The 23581-nt window shown below is 39.6% G+C and overlaps 2 protein-coding genes across 4 annotated transcripts in view; both read left to right on the plus strand.

Moving 5' to 3' along the window:
* The window catches only part of LRRFIP1 (LRR binding FLII interacting protein 1), a 120235-nt gene extending 111477 nt beyond the window's left edge, over positions 1-8758 (plus strand). For all 3 annotated transcript variants that reach the window (XM_087730719.1, XM_087730721.1, XM_087730720.1), the window contains 5 exons: positions 1925-1971; positions 2935-3052; positions 3538-3617; positions 4286-4390; positions 5810-8758. In XM_087730719.1, coding sequence (XP_087586845.1) covers positions 1925-1971; positions 2935-3052; positions 3538-3617; positions 4286-4390; positions 5810-5920 — 461 coding nt within the window. In that variant the 3' untranslated portion in view covers positions 5921-8758. The remainder of the gene's footprint in view (positions 1-1924; positions 1972-2934; positions 3053-3537; positions 3618-4285; positions 4391-5809) is intronic.
* A 3729-nt stretch (positions 8759-12487) lies between these two features.
* On the plus strand, positions 12488-20776 carry RBM44 (RNA binding motif protein 44). Its single transcript, XM_087731486.1, has 10 exons — positions 12488-13690; positions 13840-13898; positions 15128-15304; positions 15981-16155; positions 17609-17711; positions 18053-18184; positions 18897-18970; positions 19071-19144; positions 19458-19542; positions 20627-20776. The coding sequence occupies exons 1-10, from the start codon at positions 12488-12490 to the stop codon at positions 20774-20776; spliced, it is 2232 nt and encodes a 743-aa protein (XP_087587612.1).
* Positions 20777-23581: the final 2805 nt, after the last annotated feature.

Below are 23581 nucleotides of genomic sequence, written 5' to 3' on the forward strand. Positions count from 1 at the left end.
AACTTCATTTCTTGATCTCTGCTGACCTGCGACTCCTAACCCTATCTCCAAGTCTGAATATCTCTGACCTTTTCTTTTACTGTTTGCTCTCCTTGCTTTCTTCACTGACCTTCATTTTTCTTCCCTTTCTTTCATTTTTTACAGAATTTCTGTCTTAAGCTTCCTTTCCTTCCCATACAGATATATGAATTTGTTTTATTATTTTGAAGGGGTTTATACTTGTAAACTTTTGTTACTCTTGATAGTTTACAAAAATGTGGTTTGTTTTTTGTTTTATTTTGTTTCTCCGTGTCAATGCTCAGGTGTAACAATGTTGAATGTGTTATAAAAAAAAAGGATAGGACTTGAGGAGGTTCAAAATGAATGCATAGAACTGCTGAACAGGGATGTCACATTAAGATCTGTATTTGGGTATTGCATCAGAAGCCAAGGTAAATGTTTTATTCTATGCTCTAGAATGACTGCTGGTATATGGGAACTTGTATACCCAGGAGGGGAATGACTTGCTAGACTGTAACTAGCTAATGGACTATACATGTCTGCCATATAGAGGGACTTCATTTGAAAACTTCAGTTTTCCCCACGATTTGATTCAATACAGACTCTTTATTCCCTTTACTGCGTGTGTTAGCAAGAAAAATGGTGAACCACAAGACTTTGGCCTGTTCGGGATTTAACAACAAATGGAGGACTTACAGTGTTGGTATTTTTAAAGCTTTTAAAAAATACTTAAATCTATCAACAGAATTTACCTGGTAAAAGCCCACCAGCGTTTCATCTGTAATTTGTCAATTGCTTTCCTTAAGTTTACAAAAAGACCTTTTTCTTGAGTGACCTTTGGATTTTAACCATTTAATTAACAGGCCAGCCCTTAGATGTGGAGTTGAGCTCTGAACACCCACTGGCTTGGTTCTGCACAGGTGGCCGCTTGCTGGCAAGGGAGGCAAGCTAAATAAAACTGCAATAAGCATACATGCCAAACTTGTGGAGTAAGACCTGCCTGAGGTCAATATATCCTCTTCTAATAAGAATATTTGAATGCTGTGTTGCGATGTACTTCTGTTGAGGGGTACCTGAACAAACTAGGGTTGTTAATTAATGAGGTAAAGTAATTATAGTGATAGAAAATTTGTGAGTTAAGATTTGTTGCATACAGTACCTGCTAAAATGCTTTCACATTTTGCACACCTTAATAGGGAAGAAAAAAAACAAGTGATTTGTTTACTTACTTCTAGTTGTGTTTTCCAGTTGTCTCATTCTGTAGTGTGTACTGTATTAATCAATGCCACACATATCCACCTGCTGATCTGTAGCACTTCCAAGTCCAAGTATAACACAACAGTTGGTCCAGGTTGCCCGTCGCCTACTTGGTGTTTGACCAGGAGAAATGACTATGAAGGATTAAAGAGAAAAGAATGTTTTACCAGACTGCTGCTTTTGAAACAAAAGTAATTTAACGGGCGAATGTTTTTTCTGGTTATAATAGTGGAGATAACACAAAATCTTATTGCCATGCTGTTTAGTAAAAGAGGTGAAGATTTAAAGTGCTGAGAATGTGCTTAGCTGTGATTATAGGTGTTTACAGTATTTTCATTATGTTAAACTGTAAAGATTTGTGAGATTTTGTGTTGCAGTTGTGTTTGACCCTAGAGTTCTTGCATGCTAACCTAACGTAGAAGATTAGCCTCTTTGCATGCAGCTGGGTGCTGCTACTGCCGTGACAAGCATGTTCTGTGAGAATGACATAACCTCCCCTGGCTGCAGCCCCTTCCCAGCCCTGTCTGTGGCCTCATTTTCTGTGGTACGTGCATAACTACTTTCATCATTAGTTTCACTAACCTTAATGGTTCGGTCTTATATCAGATGCACTCTGAAATGTGCAGCTTGATCAAATCGGCACTGAACTTTCAGTTTTCTCTTTCAGACAGGATGAAAAAACTCATTGATGAACGAGAATCCTTACTAGACCAGGTAATCACAGGAAAACTGAAATGCTGTGTGTTTACTAAATCTGTGATAAGAATAGTAGAGATTAAAAAAATCAAAATAGCCTTAACATAAGGTATAGAACAGCAGTGGCATTGCCTTTCAGAACATGTGCTGGGTTGCTTTTGCTGAGGACGTACTGCATTGCTTGCCACTTCATTCTGCCTCTGAAATGCTCCTCCTGCCTGTTAACTCAGAATACAGGGGAAGAAAGATATGACCCAGTGTGCCTGTCCCATGTTGCCAACCAGGCACATTCAGTGCTCAGAGCATTGCAGATCGCTGTCCTGATCGCAGCCACCTAAAACTCCTCCATGACTGTTTCTGAAAAATAATACTTCAGATTGGCCAAGCTCAAGGGGAAGAAAAATATGGTCCAGAAATTGTAGAAGCAAATTTTATTTCCAAGAGTAAGCCTTCCTGATTGCTGGGTCTGTGGGCAATGGGCCATTTGGAAAGAAATGCTGGAGGAATTACAGTAGATGGGTAAATAGCAATTAGAGTAATTATTGCTGGTACCGTGATATTCCATAGCAGATATAAAGCTTAGTCAAAAAATTTTAGCTGATGGGTTTCTCCGCAGGATGCTCTATGCTTTCATTTATGGATTTTATCCTTGGCCTTGAGACTTTATACACAACCAAAGACAGTTTTGGGTTTTTAAGAATGTTTTACATGAATGTGCCTACAGAACATTTGTGGGTTTTCTAATAAAAGTCATCTTCCACTTGTTAGATTTGGTGCTGAACTTATGCATAAGTGCTGATACTTAAAATATTAAGAGTCATTTGCCAAAAGAATTTCTAGGAAATTATTTTGTAACAAAAGATTTTTTTGAATTTAGGTTTAAAAAAATATAATTTGTTTTATAATACATGAGTGAATTTGAGTACTGAACCACAATTTTCCCTTACTGTTTTTAATGGCTAATTATTTTGTGTCCTTCAGATTAAAAAATTAAAGGGACAACTGGAAGAAAAGCAAAAGAATGGCAAGATCGAAAATACACAGTCAGAAGATGAAGTTCTAGAAAATGGGACAGATATGCACGTGATTGACCTCCAAAGTGAGCTACATTTTGATTTTAAGAGAACTTGTGTCCTGCATGTGAGCAAGAAAATGTATCTATACAATAACCACATGGCTCTAAGTAAAAATGAGCCTTCAGTTTTAAGGGAATTTCAAACTGGGAGCCAGCCATGCACCCCTCCTAGAGGTGAGGGAACAATTATCCTTTGTCTGAACAAGACTGCAATTGGAAATCTCCCTTACGTTCCCCAGGATCGCTGGGCTTGAGTTCCTGGTTAATTCTGCTTTCAGAGTGGTCAAAAGGGAACCAGGCAAGACTGGGAATAGCTCCTACCTGCTGGGCACTGAGTGGGGCTAGCTGTCAGCTCTGATGTAGAAGGAAGCTTTTTTGGCAGACAGCGTTTGCTGCTCTACCACTGCCCCAAGTAGATTCCTATGGCATGGCAATTTTATGACGGATGTGTTAGAAGACACCTGTTGACACTTGTTCTGACATCTCTGATAAATCTCCAATTCTTTTAGGAGATGCCAACAGACAGATCAGTGATCTCAAATTTAAACTAGCAAAGTCTGAGCAAGAGATAACAGCATTGGAGCAGAATGTAAGTTTCTGGGTTGTTCTGTTTGTTTAGGCATGGTGAGAATGCAAAGAGAAAGTAAAGTGTATTTTATTGTATGATAAATGAGATCATGATTACTGTAATTTTCCATTAAACTAAGAAGCAGGAGTGCTGGACCATCAGAGCTACTGCACTTACGTCATAAAGACTAAAATGCTTTCATTTATGTATGGGGAAGAGTGAATATATTATTCATCTTTACTGAAGGAAAAACATTTGAAGACAAAGGTATATTGAGAGCACTTACTGAACTCTTCAGAGTACTTTCTTATGCCTAGCTATCAACAATTTTTAAATGGCTCCTGGCATATGATGTAGTATATATGGATTTTCCACAAGACTGTTCAATTTTGACTGTTTGCTGTTGTCCAGAGTATGTCAGCGATACTCTTGCTAAGATAAATTTAGTCAATGGACTGTACTTTTTTGTTGCTGGAAGCATATTAAATATGGCTATGTATAAAAGGTCTGGAGTAAGTTACCATGGCCAGGCTTCCTTGGTATATTTATTTTTCCTCAAAATATGCCTTTATTTTATTAAAGAAAAGTGAGCATCTCTCTGGTTATTGCTTAACTACTAATGGAAGAGTGAAGCTTCAGAGTAACTTCTTGGTACAGCTTTTAATTCAGAAAATTTGCCTTCACCTTAGGTAATACGATTGGAAGGTCAGGTAGCCCGATACAAAACTGCTGCTGAAAATGCTGAAAGAGTAGAAGATGAACTGAAAGCAGAGAAACGCAAACTACAGAGGGAGGTAACTCTAAAGGCAAACTGTCATAGGCTAGCAGTCAGCCTGCACTGCATGAGGGGAGACCTGTCTGTCTGGTGCATTTTAGAGGAGGAACTACCCTTCTCAGTAGAGCAAAGGATAGATGTCTACTTTTTCTATTGCTTTAGTTATTTGTTCTAAATGTTTAACCAAACTTTCAGCATTCAAACTGGTGTAACAGTCACAACTGTGAACTCCCACTGCCTTTTCACCATTCCTTCCTAAACTGACTTGCAATACCTTGCTTTGTACCAGAGTCAGTTCTCTGGAGCAATTTCAAGTGCTACTTGTACAACTTGAATCTACAAGCAGCCTTCAAATGCTAAGATTTGCATGCTACTTTGCAGCTGTGAATGTTCACACGGTTTGACATGCATCAAGCTGAAGAATTCCTATTTCTACTTTGCTGTCCTTGTCCTTTGTTGCACCTGAAGACTCAGTACTTTGGGTGCTATAAATTCTGAGTTTGTAAATTCAAATCACTGGTCTTTTTAGAACATGTGATTCAGAAATTACAACAGTAGAAAGCTGGAAATCCTGCTGTAAGGTTAATTTGGGCGCTTTGTTATTTAAGCACAGTGCCACACCTTACCAGGAATGACAGTCTAAACTTTCAAGCTTCAGAGTCTGAACTTGAGTGCTAAATGGATCCAAATCGTTCTTATTGAGCCTGTTTTTCTTGCTCTGTCAATCTATTTATGCCTGTTTGCTTTAGTGTGTCCATCTGCAGACTCTGTCCATGTTTCTCTCTCTTAAGGCACTGCATCTTAAAGCTGTCTGTAATTTTGACCTTATTTGTCCTACCAAACTTCATGTTCTTTCTAAGTAGCTGCTACAACCAGCTTAAATATGTTCGTCAGCTTCTTTCACACCTGCCTCCTGACTTTTGTTCAGTGTGGCTCTTTGGTTTTTCTAAATACTCCTTCTGCTCTGCTGCCTATAAATATTGCTCTGGGCAGTCCACCTCCCTCTCCTTACCCCCATCCCATGGTGGATTTTATAGAAAGCTAAGGCAGCAAAGTCACGGCTGTGGCTGTAGTTCCAGGAACCAGAAACATGAAAGCCAGGCAGCGAGACAGGCATATGTCACCCAGCAGCTCTCTCTGAGCATCCGTGCCTCTGAAGCCGAGGCAAACTCTGAGCCATTTGTTCAAAATTCTGTAAATACCTTGGATTCCTGGAACTGCGCTTAGAAAATATCTCTGTTTGTGGCCTTCAAAGCAGTTAACACAACATTTACTTTTAACTCTGATAACAGGAATTTAACTGCTTTATCTTGTAAGGAAATTCCAGCAATATGATCAATTAGTGTTGATAACTAGAAACCTTGCTTTATCTTTGGAAAGAGAAAACGCTGCGAAAGTTATAGGGTGTTTTTTTTTTTTTTCTGCTTCCTTCCTTCAGCTTCGTTCAGCATTGGATAAAACTGAAGAGCTTGAAGTCAGCAATGGTCATCTAGTAAAACGCTTGGAGAAGATGAAAGCCAACCGGAGTGCTTTACTGTCTCAGCAATAACCACCACCTTTCGATGGAAACTACTACTACTACTTGACAGAATCAGAACAACGTTGCAGATGCTTCTGTCTCTTGCTGTCCGGGATGCTTTGTGTCATGCCTTCTGAGAACAGACAACCCCAACATTTGCTACGTGCCACCCAGTTGTGGTTCTCTCTACGCAGATTCAAACCTACTGCACTATATACATAGGAGTAGCTGATCCAAATGGCTGTGCCTGCGGGGGCCCTTCTACACCGCTCTTTGGGTACATTTGAAGTACAATATCCGCCTACTGTATAAGAAGCACATAGGGTGTCGCGTTAAGTTCTCCATCCAGAAGGCACAGCAGCCATTTATTGCCATTTAAAATGGCATTCAAAGAAAACACTTTAATGGGACTGGAATTTTGTGTCTTGCTGAAAATTTTAAAAAAAACACTAAGTTTCGGACTTTCTCATGACAGTATCTGTAATTTAGTGACTACGGTAGAGTTATTCATAGTAGGTTTTTCATTTACAAATCACTGTGGAACCACAAGCCATTACAAAGCAAAACTCCTTCAGTGGAAACCATGGAAGAAGATGGTCTTGGAAGCAAAAGTGACCTTAAATGACTTTGCCAATAAAACAAAGGTGTTTGGAGGGATTTTTGCACCAGTTGAATCATAAGACTATTTTATTTCAGGGTAAATAGGCAATAGCTTCATTGAGTTTTCAACTTTTATTTGTATTATTTAATCCCTGCTCTTGGAATTGAAGTAAACTACTTTTAAAGGATGTAAAGTTGCATTAATAAACCAGCATAAGGCCGTTGTTTTAAGAAATGGTGGGTTTTGCACTTATATCACTCACTTTGGTGCATTTGTCAAAGCAAGTGTCATTTGCTTAAAAAAAATATGTAATGGGTTTTTTACATCAGAAACTATCTACTGGTCCATGAACTACTAGGAAACTATGCCGCTACAAAATACAACTTTGATTTTTAAAAAAAGTAACTGATAAGTAAAGAAGCACTTTAGAAAATATTACTGCCTATGGTTTTTCTACAAATACAGAAGTAGCGAATTATTTCCTTCTAAGGTCATTGTAAAGGTTTTCCACTTTTCATGAAAAATAGCATAACCAACTGATATGTTGCAGGCAGTTTATTATACACAACTAGCACTACAGCTCTGGTTTATTAGAAATTATTCTGAATGTACTACTCAAAGGAGAACAGCAGTTACCTGAAGAATAAAGCTGTCCTTCCCCCTTCAGCCCTAACAGAAAAGCTTGTGAGTAAGGCAGGTCACCAGTCCCTTCGGAGCCTGCTCACGCTATGAAGCAGCATCTCCTCTTCGACAGGAGCAACCTTCTGTCGATGCTGACTGCCTCAGTAGATACGGTTCTATCAAGCCAAATCCAGACCCTTGGGAGACCGTTTTCTTCTTAACTTGGTCTTCAGACTCTCCGGTCCAGATCTTTCCCTAGCCTCTTCCTCGCAGACTGGAGGTTAGAGTATAAACCGCTGCTATTTTCAACCTTAAGGGGATCACTGGTATCCTCTTAGAGCACCTTCATAAATTAAATAAACCAAAAACAGTGTCTGAATGTGTTTCTCTGGTTTGGCTAGAAAATAACACCTTTCTCTTCATCTCTTCTGAGTGTACCCGGAAATTTAGGAATGAAGTACTGAAGTTAATACTCCAAGAAAAGGATGAAGAAGGCTTTTTGTGTGTCCCTGGGGAAATAAGTATGTCCTTGTTGATCAAATGTGGTGGAGCATGGGGATTAAAGGAATCTTCTAAATGAAATTTCCACTCCAGCTAGGGCTTCGGGTTCTTTTTCTTTTTTTTGGGTTTTGAGAGGAACATTCAGGTGCAGAGCCAGGTTTCTTGTGGAATACCTCAAAATCGCTGTGGATTACCAGTTTACAATATTCTGTGGTTAACTTGTGTAATTTCTGGTGTACAAAGCCTCTGGGGCCTAAAAAATAAACTAAGGGTTTTTCAGAATGCAAACAAACGTGCTAAATACATCATCCTACTACCTGATGATAAGGTGTGTGATTGCCACCAGTCATCTTTTTATTTGTGGTAGCGGTGAAGACTCTCTCTCCTGGCAAGATCCAAGAGAAACAACCTAGCAACTAAGTGTTGGTCCAAAAGGCTAAAAATAATACTTTGCTCATCAAGAAGTGATGTGTTTATTATTTTGAAGTAGATTGCATCTCGCACCCCATAAGCATTAACCTCATGACAGAAATCAGATGTGTATTTCAACCTGGATATGCTCTTGGTAGAAACCTTTGTGTGTGATAAAGTAGCTGAATGTTGAAGCCACATTTTTTTTTTCCCCCTAACTTTCAGTATGACTTAGCTTTAGAATAAGGGAAGAAAAAGTACTGGTTGTTTTACTGCAAACTGTTTTATGTTTTCCTGTGAAGAATGTACCACAACAGGGCTTTGAATGGTAATAATAGCACATGCCCCGGTCCTTTTAATTGAGCTCCAAACGGGAGGGCCTCGGTACCCAGCCCGCTGATTCAGAGCGGAACCGAGGTGGTGGCAGCCTGGCGAGGAACGGCTCCTGGGGGAACCACGATGGGTTTTCCTAGAATTCGTATTTAAAATTGCTATCCTTTGTTTTATTTTTAAATGTTAAATAATTTTATTGTTTGCAAATGGAATGTTACCCAAAATTTTTCGTTTTGTTTTTTTAAATCAAATCTGTTAGGAGATACAAGCGTGGAAAAGGAAATTCATTAGCAGAACTCGCCAATAAAAATGTCACTTATTTGGGTAGTTTTTATGGAGTGGTCTGTCATGATGATGTTACTGGTAAAAGTTCTCTTAAAAAATACAGACTTTTTCGATGATACTGGTGTAACGGGCTCATTTTCTTAATATATTACTGCATACAAACAACGTGAGCATCACTGGTTGTAAAATGTACAAAGGCCAAGGGCCTTCTGTGATTAAGGGCTCTGGTGTGAGACATACCCCCGGTATTAACACTTTTAATTGTGGGGTGTGCACTTGGGGGATTTGGGTGCAATTGTGGGGAGGCTGGGGGACAGGGAAGATGTCCCATCAGGAGAAATTTGAATGGTATTGCTAATAGTATTCATGCTCCGCTTATGTGAAGTATTTATGGTGAACGTAAAGGTGACCCACATAGTAACTTTCAATAGAAGAATCCTTAGAATAGGATGAAACAGGAAATGAAATAGGAATGAAACACATTTAATCAAAAACATGTCAATTTTAGTACGAAGTTTCCTCTTTCACTGATCGTGAGTGTTGTCACACAGCGATCACTTACATGAAATACACTGAGGAGGTTAGTGCTTTTCTCTGCTTTTTAAAATTACCTAGATAATGAATTATTTGGGTTTGGAGTTTAGTTTGGTTTAGGCAGCTAAGCAATGTTTTGCACGCTTTATTAAGAACTTTACATGTATGTGTTTAAAAGGAGGAGTAAGGGCCAGAACCAACCTTGTAAAAACAACGCGTACGTTTACGATTGGTAACCTGTGTAGCAGAAACTGGTATTTACAGGGTGACGTTCGCTGCATTCATCTCCACTGCCTGTAATATGCTCCTACGGACTGAAAGCCTTCCAGCTGCTGGTGGGTTTTAATAACCGTACAAGAGGTCACGCTGCTGTCCCCCGCCGGCGGCGGCTGGGGCGTTCCGTGCCAAGCGCTGGGAGAACCCCGCGCCGCCCTGAGGGAGGCGGAGGCCCAACCGCCCCTGAGGAGACATGGCCGAGACGGGCAGCACGCGACGGGCGCAGGCACCGCGCCGGCCAATCAGACGCTCGAGCGCCTGCCGTCGCAGCCAATGGGCTGGAGGCGCGGGCGGGGAGCGGCGGCTGGCGGCCGTTGAGCGCGTGCTCGGCGGGGCCGTTGTCGCCCGGCCGGGGCGGAAGCGCGGCTTCTCGGACGGGGGCTCGGCGGTGGTACGGGGGTATTACGGGCGGGCGGGCGGACGGGCAGGCTTCGTTTAGTCAGCAGGAAGGTTGCTCAGCCTTCCCTGGAGCCGGGGCGAGCGCTGTGAGCGGCGGTTCCCTGCCTGGGGGTTCCCCTTGCTCGAGCAGGGGCACTGGCTTGCTCTGAGGGCTCCCCACCGCTCCTCCCCGGGAGCTCAGTTGCGGCTCTCCGCGCTGCAGTGCGGAGCGGAGGCTGTGCTTTAATATCAGTGCTGGTTTCTAACCAGCTTCGGATGGTGTTAAGCATCTAGCTGCATCAGTAGTAGTAACAACAAGGTTATTATTTGTCTAGGGTATACCTAGAGCTATTACGGTTCTTGTTTCTTAACTCGTTCTTAAGGAAGAAAGTGGGAGGAAGAAAGTCACTTCTCTGATAATATGGTATAATTTGCGTATAGGCATCTGAGATGTGCTTTGGCAGCGTTACGGCAAGATTTTTAATTTCAAAGAATTGCTCAAAACTTCAGTTAGGAGATGGAGGTAAAGTTAGTGTAATAAGAAAGCTAACATTTGTGGGACAAAAATAACCGTAGAAGTGCATAATGAAATCATGGTAAGGGTTTTTTTTTTTTTGGCAGGTGACTGACTGCTATTGATGACTTCTGTTAAATGATGTAAATGATTTTTATTAAATGATTTTAAATGATGTCATTTTAATGCTGATCCTTAGCGGAGGAGAATGAGTGGATGCAGATTTGAGAGACAAGCCATTTTTCCCTGTGAAGAAGGGCTATCATGAAGTTATCTCTTAGGGCTCCATTCTGCAAACCTTCCTGTGCAGATCCGAGGCCTGGGTCACACTGTTTATATCTGGAGTGGACAGAGCTCATGTAACTTGCGTGCTAATCCCAGAACCGTGGCCAAGTAACAGGCCTGAGTTTCCAGTCTCCCCTCATGCTCCACCAGCAGCCTGTGTCTCGCTTCAGTACTTCACTTGGTTCCTGATGGACTGTGTTTAACCAAGCTGGAAACTTCCTCTGGAGGATGAACCAGTGACTTGTGCCTTTAGAAGGGTATGAAACCCAGCTCACAGGCCTGTTGGTTGGTCTGCATGCCCTTGCAGGCAGAAGAGGTACAGACAGGACTGTAATTTGCTGTGCTTTATGTAAGGTTATAGTCAGGTTAGAGACCTGTGACTATATTATAGTTATGTTTTGTTTCAGTAGTTTAGAAAGCATACCTAACTGAGAAATATGTCTAACGTTTCTGTGTATCCCTCTCTTCATTATGAGCTTTGGGGGAAGGCAGAGAAGAACTGACAACCATTTATAAGAAACAAGCTTCACAAAGCGCGTCTTCCATCCCTGTGTGCTTTTTCTCTGCTTTTCATTCACGTTTGCTGTAAAATTAGGTTTGTTGCAAGTCCAGAGCAGGTGTATTGTTTTGGTTTGGTGTATTGTCCAGCTTTCTTCTGTAGCTGAAAGAAGTGCTCTGATCAAAGAAACCATCTTCCTGTTTTCCCTTATGTCTTACACTTCTTGCTTGTAAAGATTCTCAGGTTTTCTTATGGTTCTGTGCTTGATGATAACCATTTCTTCTTGTTTCCCCGGAATTAAAAGGAATATGCTTCTGTTTCCCCCTTGTCCAACATCTGAAGGGTTTTTAGTTCTCAGAAAACACAGAGCTCTAAGTTCACCTCTTCACTCATTATGTAGTTTTTAATGTTTTGATAGTTCCTGGACTGGAGGATGTTCATACTGGTCTTGGATCAAGAAGCTGTAAGCTTTCTGTGGCAAGGACTGCTTACAGGCCAAGCGTACAATCGGGAATGACGCGAGGTCAGTTTGTGGTCACTGAGTCCAGGATAACGTCAGCATCCTGACTCTTGAGTCAGTACGTGCATCAAAATACCTTGTGTGCTGTCGTGAAGGTAGCATACGATGTAAATAGCTCGCTGTGTGTCGACAGGGATTCTGATTCAGCCAAGAAATGCTTCAGTGGTAAGAGGATGGAAACTTTGCCCAAGAGTTAAGAAAATAGGATTGACTGGTCTCTGAGAATGCTTTTACTCAATTGAAATCACACAAGCAAGAATGGCAAATTCTTTTAACAGCCTTCTGTGAGCTCTTAGGATTTCTTTGAGAATGTACTGTATAATTCCTAGCTTCTGTACTAGCATGCAATAGGTAAAAATAAGATGGATACTTTAACATTTTTTTAAACAGTAACGTCTTCTTGTATACCATGGAGTATCTCAAACTTCTCTTAATTTTTATTAAGGTGAGAAACTGACAGGAAGAGACAAGCTGATGACTTTGAGAGGTTGCAGTGGAAGCAAGTTGTGTGGATTACTTCTGAGGAGGACTTAAGTGTTTGTACCATGGAATTAGAAAAGAACAGTGATGTTAAAAGCAAAAGGAGATGCTTCAGTCAGACCTCCCATCTTTTTTCTTATTCTGAGGAAGCCGAGCACGCGCTTGTCAGAGACACTGCAGCAGGAGCTAACCACTCTGGTTTTGGCCAGGCACGTTCTGTCAATGTTTCAGAATTAAAGTTGTCAGAGGAAAGCTTACCTTATTTAAGTTCATCTTTAGATGCAGATATTGAAACGTATGATAAAAAGAGAATGAGAATTTGCTGTGCGCGGGTAGGTGAAAGCAAGAATGAAGCCGATATGTTGGGAAGGGCATGCGACAATACGCACTTTAATTGCGGAGTGTGTGATGATTGCAGACGAAGCCATTTAGGTGAAGATTCACAGCTGGAGTACCTCAGTGCTAATGAGCAAGATTTTGATGATAGGAATAGCTCAGGTGAGTTTTCTGAGCAAAGGGAAACTATAGGAATCGAAACCTTAAAGCTGATAGATCCAGTTCATGAAGTTCCAGGGGGTGGAGTCGCAAAGGAAGAAAATGTCGTTGATGTGTCGGAAGATTGTTCTGCTTCTGAGTACGGCGTAGGTGACCAGACCTGCCCAGAAGCAGCTATGTCAGGGCTTCCCCACCTGCTTCAGGACTGTCTGTCAGATTGTGATGGCGTGACTTGTGATCATCAGGAAGAGCAAACAGAGTATCATAGTGTTGTTTGTGGAAATATACTTGAAAGTCATGCTGATGGGAGTAAAGAAAGGGTCTATCCAAATCTGCTTGTATATGACAGTTCAGAAAACGGAGAGGTGAAAGACATCCCACTGGTTGATGGCACGCTGCCACTCCACATGGCTACAAGTGAAGAAGTGTCTGAAAACAATGACAGACACATTCACAGCATCTCAGTGAAGCAAGACAATCCTTTACTGTCACCAAGGGAGAGGGCCCCTGCAGTAGCCATGCAATTCTGTGAACGTGCAGGGGACTCTGCTTTCTATGGTTGTGAAGAATCTGGTGTGTGTGCACGTGGTGCCAGCTGCATTGGCTGCACTGCAAAGGATGTTAAAACCCAATTTCCAGTCTCTGCAATTCTCATTAGCGAGAATCCCTTTTTTGAGGTGGAAGTTGCAGATAAATCCTCCTGTGGAAACACCAGCTGTCTGAACTCGGAGTTGGAGCATCGTGAAAGCTTGAAAAATGTTACCAGTGATTCTGCAGTTAACCAGGCTGTTGATGTGAGTTCTGATTTTAGAGCTTGCTTTACAACAAGCAGAAGTACCAGTGCTCAGGTTTGTCTCTCGTCCAGGGCTATTAATACAGAGATAACAATGATGAACAAATCTCGACCCATGGGATGGCGCCGTGAAACCTGTGCAGACATTGCTTGCAATACAGACTGGTCATGTGGAGCCAGTAGTACAGAGGAAATTCGGCCACACCTTACTGAGATGCTGGAAAAATGCTCAGATGGCAATACTGCAACAGCTGAAAGAAGTTCACAAATTCAGGTAATTTAAAAAAAAAAAAAAAGAAAAACAAAACAAAAAACCCAAAAAACCCGAAACAACCAAATAATTTTGATATATAGAACTTAAAGTTGCTCAGAACTTGTCTATACAAATGTTAATCTGTAACTTTTTAAAATGTTTTTGTTTAGGAGCAATGTGAATCAAAAAATGAGCTTTGTAGCAGCGATTTAAAGATAAGCACTGACAGGTGGGTCATGAATTGTTCCTGGTTTGGAATTCTAGATGCTGGATAAGATTTTTTTCATGATGGAAAGGTTGTCCATGACTTAGCAAAACTGATGGTGCTAAAAGATTGCTGGGCAGCAGCTCCTACGCTGGAGGGTAGGGCTGCCTTTCAGAGGGACCTGAACAAGTGAGAAGAATGGGCTGAAGACCTGAAGTTGAACTAAGACCAAAGCAACCTTGGTCTGCAGTTGCAGGCCGGCCAAGAGCAAGTGGCATGTAAGTCAGCAGTGCTCCCATGTGGTGAAGAAGGGAAGCCACATCCTGGGGATGCATTAGCAGGAGTGCAGCCAGCGGATGGAGGGAAGTGTTGATGCTTCGCAGTTCGGTGCTTGTAAGGTTGCATCTGGAAAAGTCCAGCTGTGGGCCTTGTAGTGCAAGAAAGGGGTTGGCAGACTGGGGAAAGCCCACCAGAGGACCATGGAGATGGTGAGGGGAGCTGGTGGAGCACCTGATGAGTGGGGAGAGCTGAGGGAACTGGGTTTGGTCAGCCTGGAGAAGGGAAGGCTGGGGAGGTGGGGAACCTCCCTGCAGTTCTTGGCAATCTGGTGGTGGGTTGCTGAGAAGACAGAGTTAAATTCTTTGCAGGGGTGTGTTTTGAAAGGGCAAGAGCCAGCAGTTACAGTGAGGGGAATTCTAAGTGGGTGTAAGAAAAAGTTTCTTACAGTAAGAGTAGTATTGGAACAGTGTTGGAGGGATGGTACAGTCTCCTTTCTTGGAGATTTAAAACAAACGAAAAAAACCCCAAACCCAACAACAAAGCTGGACTGGATAAGGCCCCAAGCTAATTTTGAAGTTAGCCCTGCTTTGAACAGAGGTTCGTACTGCAGACCTCCGGAGATCCCTTCCAACCTAAATTATTCTGTGACTGTGGAAACAAAACAAGTGCATCTGTAGATCAACAGAGTTGCTAAGTTTCTTTTTGTTCTTATGACTGTACTTTTTGGGTAGAAATGATTATGATGCTTGTGCAGTTTCCACCTCTCAGTTAAGGCTGATTATAATGTGAAAGCTACTGTAAGACACATTTTTTTGTGTGTAGTAAATAGGAGGAACGGATTTAATTTTTCTTTTCTTTTATTCCTTAAATTGGATCAGAAATAGCTTCTGGAAAGCTACTTGTTTCAAAATAAAACAGTGAATGTAAAATATTGATTCAAGGGCTTCAAGATTTTGTTTATTATTATTTTAAAGGCCAGTACACCTCAACAAACAAGCTGTGAGGGATTCTGCATCAAGCTACTGTCAAAAGATCCTGCAGAGAGCAATTGAAGCAGAATTGCAGATTTTAAACACTCATTATCAGATGTGCTATCAGCACTGCTTGAAGATTTACAAACTGGCTTTGGAGGAAAACACATGTTTTAGCAGGCATGTACTTTAATGTCCTTCTAAATGAACTGGATGACTTGGTTAAAAGGCATTAATTGCTAAATGTTACTGATGTATTCCATCCATAGCTTCCAATAGTGTTTATAGTTAGCATTGTTGTCAGAAGAGCTTACATTCTCGTAACTGCCAAGTCTTATTTTCAGCCTAAAATTTTCTGTAGCATTCACAGACCCAGCAAAATACAGTTTGTTTCCAGGAATGTCTTTCTGTACAGGAGGAAAAGTACAGAAGGAATAGTACAGAGAATCCATTCAGGAGTGGATGAGATGCATAGAGGGGGAGCTGGGGAGGAGGTGGTAAAGGAGAAAGAGAGAGGAGGTGCAGGATTGTTAAGAGGTGAGGCAGGGGCAGGAAGGGGGTGGTGATTGCAGAGTCTCTAGCTGATAAGGCACACGCCCGGTAATGAACCTGGGATTCAACCAAGAAGTTCTGCCTCTGAACACTTTACTGTGCCATGGATAGCTACAAAACCTAGTAATGCCGTGAAACAGTACGGCTCCAGAGAGCCGCTCCGCGCATTAGAAGTGAGCTCCTGTTTTTGCAGGATGTGGAGGAATCTTTAAACACTGTAAAATGTTTGGGCAATTCTGGAAGCAGTAAAATAAATGAAATGTCTGTCTAAGTTGTTCTTATTTTCTTATATATACTTTAACAGGTGTAGTGGAAATACTGAATTAGGATCGTCTCTCATGTTGGTTTTGGAAGAACTAAAAAAGAATTACAGGAGCATGAGAACGAAAATAAAAATGGGCATACCTTTAAATGCACTTCCACCGCTGTCAGTTGAGATGAAGTTGTTCCCAATCTCCTCTTCTTATGTCCCATGCAAGGTAATTTCTTAATTCCTCTTTGTTTTGAATATAAAATTGTTTTCTTCAGAAAATTAAGACAAATCTTTTCTTTTTTGACAGTTGTTCAGAGAGGATCTTTGCTATGAGTAAGTAGTCCTCATTTGTGGTATTTATTCAAGTTCAAAATAAATGAGAAGTGAGTGAGTTTAAAAGATGTTAGACTTAGAATTTCTTTATTTCAGGATGTATCTTGTTGTTCCAAAATGTTTAGCTGAAAGACTAGCATAGCACTTCGGGTACAGTGATTTTATTTTAAGGAAATTTTTGTTCTGTAGTGTTCTAATATGCGAACTATGGAGTTGTATTTTTACTATCTTTATAGCAAAAGTTTTCAATTTACAGGTAACTTTCCTGGTTCCCTACTTGCACTACTAAAATCTTTGTCTCTAATCTTAATGCTACCTGTCTTAAAAGAAAAACAAAACCAAAAAAACCCAAACAAACAAAAAAACACCACAAAAAAACCCCACAAAACCAAAAAGACCTTGCTGCCAACAAAGATAATATTAGGCATATAAGCAGCTGTTCTGCTAAGATTATCATTCAGTTATGAAGAATGATAGAAAAACAACTTCATATTTCAGGCAGATATATGGTACTGCACGTTCAAGAATCATGTCCAGTTACTTTATGTAAGTGGAGATTAGAACAAATTCGGCAATAAGTTTTTACTGCATCAGGTAAACAACTAGAGATCTTTTTCAAATTTCTTCTTAAGCATTGTAAAATATATCAAAACTTGCACAGAGATTTCAGCTTGCAAAGGCATACATCGAACCATCACACAGAAAGCCATCTGAGTATAAAGGAAAAATAGCCTAACATAAACCTAGAACATAGCTTTATGTTTCAGATTGCAATCAACGCTTTTAAAAAATACAGGTATCAAAAAACTTTGGTTCTTATTTTAAGCTAAGATTTATTAAGCACATTTTATTTATTTTACTGTGAGCTTCTGGAAATATTTAAATTAATATTTCAGAGTATTTGGTATCATTGTAGAATTTAAAATTGTTGTGCCATATTTTGTATGATATTCTTGGATCTGTTTTAGTTCTGCTTCAGGCACAAGAAAAGCTGAGGCACCAAAACTGCAAGAAAGGAAGATTTCTGTCAACATGGTAGGGACTTCTTCATTACTGAGCTTCATAGACATTAATGTTGTGAAGCATAGTCTCCTTTTAGGTATATGCAAATATAGTCACAGTCTTCAGGGCTCAAGCTGGAATTCTCTGCCAGTAATTGCAAATGCAGCTGATGTGACCAGAATTCTGATTGTCCTTTCAAAATAAAATAACTTGGGGGTTCTTGAAGATGATTAGTAGGTTAACTTCTTGAAATTTACCTGTTTCATCAATTAATATTCTGAAGCTCAGAAAAATAACGTATAATCAGGTGCAAGTGCTATGACATAACTGAAACATGTTTGTAGGACAGTCCACAGACTGTGTGTTTAACTGATGGTGGTCAGCCAAGTGACTCTCCTTCCTTCATGACATTTGAAGAACAACATAAACATCAGGATGTGGAACGTGGTAAGTGATCTGCTTCTAATACAAATACTACATTATTTGTTAGTTAAGTTGTTGGAAAAAAAAACCCAAACCCTGTGTAAAACATATATATGGATACTCAACTGTCCTTTCTTTGATGGAATGCTTAACATTGTATCAGCTCTATATTATACTTTACATCTTGAAAAAAATTTTGCTACTTAAATAAGAAGTGCAAACTAGTATGTGTCATCTCTTCGTAATGAAGTACCAAGTCATGTAGGTAGCTGGAATCCTCTTAAGCACACAGAAATTTGATATTCATTCATATGATGTACCACGGTCTGCATTTTAACACACTGAAATTTATTTCAACTGTCAAGGCTGTGTGAAAAATGAAGAAGGGAATGAATATTGGTTTGATGCTAAAGAGGACTTGACAATAGCAGATTTTTCAGTAATACCTGAAGAAACAAAAAAGCAACAAGAAAAACAAGACACAGTTGATCTAAGAGGTGAGGTCGTGTGCTTTAAGCTGCCATACCTAATAATGGTGTTTGTTTATTATTCTGTATTCTGTTCCTTCTACAAGCATAAGTAAACTTGGAAAAAATGCTAGCTGGGTTTTCAAACTCACTTTTTCATTGACTTGCAGTGAATGCTTGTACAGATATTCACCTCTTTTCATCCACGTTTTCCCTTGAAAACTTTACCTACAGTGGTTAAACTCAATTTAGTAAACATCCAGCCAATCATGTAGCTGGAAATCTTTTCTTTTTTTCTCTTCCTCCTCTTTCTGCTTCCTTCCCTGTACTGGCTTCTTAAGAGTTAGCTGGGAATGGTCTGTGTTTGGAGACTTTGGTCCTAGCGACAGGCATGATTAGAAGTCCCAGTGTGTTGAAAGCAGAGAACTTGTGTGCTCCATGGTGGGGACTCACAGCATACTACCCGTGCTTTAGCACTGGTACCTGTTAGTTCAGACCAGCGTTTTCTCTGGTTGTACCTCTTCTGCCTCTTCAACTCTCAGGAAATACTCAGGGAAAAAAGATTTCACAAACTGAACTGTTCCGCTTCTCATGACACACTTGTTTTCTGTTAGAAGATACTCTTCATTCTTTCAGGTTTTTTTAAGGTTTTCTATCTATGCTTTCCAAAATCTACAGAGGAGATGTTAGCCTGAACTGAAACAAGAGTAGTAACACTTTGCTTTCTTACATTTATTATTAGAAGCAAAGATAATGGAGAGTGGAAATGAGTGTTCTTTTATTCGTGTTGGTGGCCTAAGTTCCTCAGTGTCAGAGGTACGTCTGGTTTTATTTACATAGTAGTAGTGATGTATTGCCTCTTTTCTGAATTCTTTCATACTATACATTTGCAACCAAATGTGCTTCTGTTTTGTAGGGTGATTTAAGATCACAATTCCAGAATTATCAGATTTCTGACACTCTTATCTCTGTGGATTCTAGTAACTACAGGTATATACAAGTTTTACAAATACAAGTTTTACTTCTTTGAGATTTTTTTTTTCTGTCAAATAGGCGAATCATGGGAGAGAAGAGGGAGTTGTTCATTAATTGGTTTCAGTAATTAATGTCGATACAGATAGGTTGACAAAAACTTGTCATTCCAGACAGCTTCTCACCTTACAAGAAGTTAAGGAGTCTGAAATTTTCTGTTGAGTTTAATGGAGATACAGTTAATATTCAAAAGATGAGAACCATCATGTGTTCTTACTGATAGTAATTTAATGTGTTTTACTTAGTTTCCTTTTTATATTTTATTCCTTAGATCTGCATTTCTTTCCTTTAAAGACACTAATAAAGCAAAGTTAGCTGTAGAGGAAATGAACCAGAAAAAAATAAAAGGAAAACCAGTAAGTGTTGAACTTGTAAATACTTCATCGGAGAATGAATATTTGGTTTCCCGAGTACTTAAAAATAAGCTTTGGCATGAAATCCAACCTGTTGATAACAGTCATAGAAATGATCAGGATAAAACACTCGCTTCAGCCTCCAATTCTGTGAAAGCACCTGATGCCACCTCTGCTTCTGAGAAAATGCATCTCCTTCCCATAACTTCTTCAAAAATTTCTTGCTCTACACAAGTACCTTCAGAAACAAAGTGCCCTGGTCTGAAATCATCTACTGAAGATTCAGTACATTATTTGCATGGAGTTAATCAAAAGGTAAATAATGATTACTAAGGTTCCTTTATATGGCAGATTAAGAGCTTTAAAACTTCTTGTCCCATAACATGTTATATTTAATATGTATAGAATGGTGTTAGGATAGGGAAACATGTTATGTGTCAGTAATAAATTCCTGGCATGCTGCAGAAGAGTGAGAGTGCCATTCATTTGCCCCTGCATCAAATTGTGATACTCCATCTTTTTTTCTTAATCCTAAGCCAGTTGGGAACCTAGCCATTTGCACTAGATTTTTCATCTTGCTTTTCTCCTCTTTTGAGTTTCAACTTGTAACACTTTTTTTATGTGAATATCTTGTGATTTTATACAGGAAAGATTTTGGGATACTGGAGGGGAAACTTGGGGTTTTTAATGTAAATATAAGAAACATCTATGTATACATATAGTATTTTGTATTTGCTCAGGTTGGTCCTTGGGAGGATAAGGCAGAGTTAGTAATTGCCCTCATAAACTATATAGATATGCTACCTTTGGGGATTTAACTTTAAACATGCTAGTCCTCTGGGAAATATAAACTGGAGCTACTTTAAAGTAGCAGGAATGTCAGTTACACATAAATGCATGTAGCAGTTTTATTTCTAATTTACAGATTGGATAATATGACTGGTTGTATTAGAATAACTTACTGATCTGAATGTGCATCTGTCATTCTTTCTTTTTCCATAACAGGAATATTTATTAGTAGCCAAGATTGTGTTACTTGTACAATACTTAACCCATTCACTTCCTGCTTGTTTTGATGCAATTCTAGGATACTGAAGGAAATTTCCTGCAGAAAACATCTGCTCCTTTCTCCACGAATTCATATGATGCCTTTATTTCTCCTAATACTTTGAACTTGAGCAGCTTTACCAAATTAATGAAGAAACTTCAAGAAATTCATCCAGAGGCTAGCAGGTGAGAGTATTTGGATTTCATTTCTGCCCTGATTTGTAATGGATCCAATATCCATGGTAACTAAGTGCTAAACGTATTGCACAAAATGTGATGTAAACAGTTCTTTCTTTTATTCATATAGAGACAAAATCGTGGATGCTCTGCTGGAGGTGAGGAAAAACAACAAAGGTATCCTAAGTGGTTTGTCCATCAATTCTATTGTGGAAAGGACCGCTGTCATTCTAAGGAAATCGATGCCCAGTTGTGGGTGGGAAAAGCAATGTAAATAAGTGAGTATTCTAGCCTACAGAAATGTATTGAAATAAAAACACTTGAATTTGTGTAGCTGTATAGCCTGACTAGATTAGTAAGTAACTTAGTATAAAGCTCCACAAGAAGTACCTGAATGAATCCACTGAAGCAATGGTTTGTAAGGATTGTTAGCTGTTTTGCAGAACATCTGGAAACAGATTGGCTTGCTAGCTGTAGGCACTCTATAAAACTTGGTATACTGGGGGTTTTATAGTGCAAACTGTTTTATTGATGAACTTGGTGGAGACCGTCATTATACATATTCCGTACAAAGGTGACACCTAATGGCCAGTCCTTGTGTAGCAGTTCCTAAAGAAATCCCAGCATAGGCTCAGTTTTGGTTTAAAAATTGATGATTTCTATCTGATGTATGAGATTCAGTTCTGGACTAGAAATCTTAACACAGTACGATTGTATGTATTCTAGTTTTTTGGGTTTTTTTCATGTTAAAGGACATCTTGCATGATGACACAGCACTGGATGCTGCAGGAAGCTACAGCAAGCTGAACATGCTAAAACCACAGCCCAGAATTCCAGGGATGTGTGTATATATATTCTCCTGTAGGAGACATCCTTGAGTTGGCGCTTGTTTCAGTCTCCTACTAAGCTTGGTATTCTGCTTGCTTTAGGGCTGCCAGCAGTGCCAGTACCAGGTTTCCTGCACTGTCCCATACGTTCTTAGCAATGCTCCAGCTTCACTTTTGCCCGCAAACACAATCTTTATTCTTCTGTAGTGTTTCTTCCCAAAACTGCACCAAATTCTTAATGCTCTGATTTTGGTCTCAAAGCTCCTGTTTCAGGGATGTCAAGGAGTCAGTCCGATTTTAATCGATACCACCTCTTCCAAGATGAGTAGTATTTATGCCGATAGTTTTATGTATCCAAGTATCTTTCCCACCCATTGAATGTTGCTTCTCAAACTAAATTCTCCTGGTCAGATGCCTGTGCACATGTTACTGTAGTGCACGAGTAAACCATAACACAGCTGTAACTTGAACAGAACTGCTGTGCGTTACATACTAAAACTGCAATAGAAGTAGAGTGATTCTGCCCAGTAAGACGAAGCAGAAGCCTGGGCTAGAAAAGCTTCTATAGATGCTTTAAATATACAAATAGGTGCTTATAGGTCATTCGTCTCAGTCCTTGTTCTGGGAGGTAATATCAGTGACCAGAAAAGTCCTTCAGAAAGGCTGATTATAGATTGTGTTAAATGCACAGAGACATAGGATAGGATTTTACATACAGCATAAGATTATACCTCCCATAGTGATGAAGCGCGTGAAAGAATCTCAACCAATACGCATGTTTGGCTGAGTTCCTTTTGAAAGGATTAGTGTAACATAAGTTTGTTAGTTTGGCATTTGACTGCCTTGTGAGCTTTTACAGTTGCCTTTATGAATCAAAATAAAATTAAAAAAAGAAAAGTCTTCATATTAATTTACTGACTGACTTCTGCAGGACTGCAGATATGGACATAAACTCACAAAAAAAAAATCTTACACTTGAAAGTATTTTTAATTATTAAGGTTTTAACAGCCTCAAATGTGTTGTGCTTTCCTTGTCAAGTGATTTTTTTTTTTTTTTTAAATGGTGTGTGGGCTTTACAGTCATAATTGTTCCTATGATATCTTTTTTTCCTGTTGCTTTGCTAAAGAGATGATGACCTATAACAATTTTACTTTTATCACGAGGGAGCTGTGAAATAGCCAAGTCATTAGTAAGTAATGGGGAAAAAGAATTCTCATCTTTCCGTAGTAAGAAACAAGCATGTACTATGTTTAATAAAAGATTATACTGCTCAAAGCTCATCTGTACTAATTCTGGTATGTGAATAGCTTCAAACTTTCCTGAAGGGTAAGTGTCCACTGAGAAATACCACCTTGGAGCCTTATGTTCTTGCAAGCTGATGAAACGTCCAGAGTTGTGCAGATAACGCTTTTACATCCAGCTGTATTACCTAGTATTTAATGTGTAACAACTTAAATTCAGCTTTAAAGTAAAGCATGATATAATCTTGCTTTTTTCTTTGGCTGACTTAGCCCAGAGTTGGACATCTGAATGTTTATAGATCTTGTATATTTGTTAATTTTGAAGGAGTAAATTCATGAGAAATGGGACGTTAGGTTTTGGACTGGAAAGTCCTTTTATTCTCATTAGTGAGCGGCTGTCATATTTACCTCAACAGCACGCTTAACCTTTTCTAAACCTAATGGTAGGCAGCAATTAACAGGAATCCTGATGCTATAAAAATTATTCAGTGCGGCATTAAAAGTGGCTGTTTCCTTAAATTTTATCAGTACCAAATGTCCACACTTGGAAGCTGTGAAATTAATAATCTGCATAGTAAAAATTTAAAAACAGACCAATGGATAGGGGTCTTATCAAAGCATAACTAAAACAGTGCTTTGAGAAACACAAAGAAATGCATAGACTCTACGTGCTCCTAAAGGATGATTTGATAACTTAATTTTGAATTAATTAAATTAATAAAAAATGGCCACTGGATATAATTTGCACA

Source organism: Nipponia nippon, unplaced genomic scaffold, assembly GCF_047370975.1.
Source record: "Nipponia nippon isolate SJK-2023a ecotype South Korea unplaced genomic scaffold, ASM4737097v1 scaffold_5, whole genome shotgun sequence".
Taxonomy (NCBI): Eukaryota; Metazoa; Chordata; class Aves; order Pelecaniformes; family Threskiornithidae; genus Nipponia; species Nipponia nippon.